Below are 2,184 nucleotides of genomic sequence, written 5' to 3'. Positions count from 1 at the left end.
CCTCGCCGGGGATGACTTCCTGCCCGAGAGGACCCACTCAGCTTGTCTTGTTCCTGGGGCTGGGAGATGGGGTCCCCTCTCTCACCCCAAGCTGGGGGGCTGGGACTCTTTCCTGCCCTTCTCCTGGGAGGGCCCAGCCTGTCCTGGGTGGTGGCCTGCCTGCCAATCTGTGACCCTCCCAGCCAGCTTGGCATGGGTGTGGGGACCACTCAGCACTGAAGCCTGCAACTCTGGGCACAGGAGGGGGGGCTGGGTGACACCAACAAGGATCTCCAGCCTGTGTGTCTGTATCTGCTTCATGGTGTTGTGAGTGTGAGTGGAACAGGAGTACGAGAAAACCTGAGCGGATGTGTAAATATCTGACGGCTCAGCGTGTGTTTGTGAAAGTGAGTGAATGTATGTACTTGTATTAAAAACAGTGTGTGTGTGAACGTGTGAGCCTGTGAATTTGGAATGTCTGGGTGTATCTGCGAAAGCTCGTATGTCAGTGTCTGCAGCTGGAAGAAGATACCTGTGGATGTACGTGGAACAGACGCGGGTCTGTGCGGCAGCGTATGCATCTGTGTGTCTGATCACATGTCAGGGAGCTAGGAAATGCACGAGGTGCTTAAAGGCACAGACTCAGAGCTAGGCTGCCTGGGTTTGAATCCTGGCCCCACTGTTTACCAGATAACCTCTCTGTCTCACTTTCCTCACCTATAAAATGGGGCTAATGACAGTATCAGATCAGGGGGCCTCCCTGGTGGTCCAGTGGTCAAGAATCTGGCTTCCAATGCAGGAACTTGGGTTCGGTCTCTGGTTGGGGAACTAAGATCCCTCATGCTGTGCGCCAACTTGAACCTGCGAACCACAAGTAAAAGAAAAAAAAAAAAGCACCGACTCCGGGTTGTTGGGGCTTCAGAGGATTAAATGATCTACTGTGTGTAAAGTACTTGGCCTGTCATTAAGTAAGTGCCAAGTAAGCATTAGCTGTCACCATAGAATCAAGTGTGTGAGTGTGCTGTACAGATGTGTGTGCAGGAGACTTCGTCCAGGCCTCTAGGACACAGTGCTCACTGGCCACTGCTGTCCTGTGTGTTGCTCTGATGCCTTCTCCCCTGCAGGCCCTGGTGGGTGGTGGAGCAAAGGAGGAATGGACTGTGGGCCACCCACTGCCCTCCAGCCCCATCTGGCTGGGCCGCCTGGCACTGCCCACCGCCCAGTGGCCATGTGCCAGCAGGAGAGCCTGTCCTTCGCGGAGCTGCCCGTCCTGCAGCCTCCAGGCCCCATGTGTCTGGACCTCTTCCCCGTAGCTCCGGAGGAGCTGCAGGCACCTGGCAGCCGCTGGTCTCTGGGGACCCCTGCTCCCCTCCAGGGGCTGCTGTGGCCACCGGCCCCCGGAGGCGCGGACCCCGAGCTCTCCACCAGCGGGGGAATGCGGCCTAGCCGGGCTGGCAGCTGGCCACACTGTCCTGGTGCCCAGCCCCCAGCCTTGGAGGGACCCTGGAGTCCCCAGCACCCACAGCCACAGCGCCGGGCCAGCCACGGATCGGAGAAGAAGTCAGCCTGTGAGTCACTCCGGGGGAGGGGGTGGTGGCCGGGGGAGGATAGGGGAAAGGTGGGGGAGGATAGAGGAGAGGTGCGGGAAGATAGAGGGGAGGTGGGTGGCTCTTTTAGGACCAGTAAGCCCCCAGATTCCACAGACAGGCAGGACAAGCGATAGATCTTAGGGATAAGGGACGGGGCTCAGAGGCGGCAGGTAACTTGTCTGAGGACACACGGTGAGCAGGCGTCCTTCGCCTCCTGAGCCTCTGCCCCCTGCAGCAGGTACTTCGCTTTTTCTCCACCCCTCTGGCTGACCGCATTACTCTAGGAAAAGATCCTGGCAAAACACTGGCCTTTCTCTCAGGCACATCCCTCTGATGCCCAGGGTCCCAGGGCAGTGGCAGGGAGGGGAGACCCCACTGGATGCCAGCCTGAGTTCTCTCACCCCACCCCCGTCAGGGCGCAAGATGAGGGTGTACCAGCGAGAAGAGGCCCTTGGTGGCCCCGAGGCCCACGCTGTGTTCCTGGAGCCAAGTCAGGCCGCGGAGCAGGAGCTGAGCACAGAGGAGCCCCGGCCCGCGGGGCTGCCTGGGCCTGTTCGCGGGGGCCTCGAGGGGCCTGAGAGGAGGCGCTTCTCGGCCTCTGAGCTGATGACCCGCC

General features: G+C 60.0%; 1 protein-coding gene across 1 annotated transcript in view; it reads left to right on the top strand.

Moving 5' to 3' along the window:
* ARHGEF19 (Rho guanine nucleotide exchange factor (GEF) 19) overlaps positions 1 to 2,184 on the top strand; it is a 15,150-nt gene that overhangs the window by 6,226 nt on the left and 6,740 nt on the right. The window contains exons 2-3 of the mRNA XM_010839360.1: positions 1,104 to 1,547; positions 1,984 to 2,181. Coding sequence (XP_010837662.1) covers positions 1,133 to 1,547; positions 1,984 to 2,181 — 613 coding nt within the window. The 5' untranslated portion in view covers positions 1,104 to 1,132. The remainder of the gene's footprint in view (positions 1 to 1,103; positions 1,548 to 1,983; positions 2,182 to 2,184) is intronic.

This window comes from Bison bison, unplaced genomic scaffold (genome assembly GCF_000754665.1).
Source record: "Bison bison bison isolate TAMUID 2011002044 unplaced genomic scaffold, Bison_UMD1.0 scf7180017846340, whole genome shotgun sequence".
NCBI classification, from domain to species: Eukaryota; Metazoa; Chordata; class Mammalia; order Artiodactyla; family Bovidae; genus Bison; species Bison bison.
Note: the sequence above shows the minus strand (reverse complement) of the source record. Positions and strands in the feature narration are given on the sequence as shown.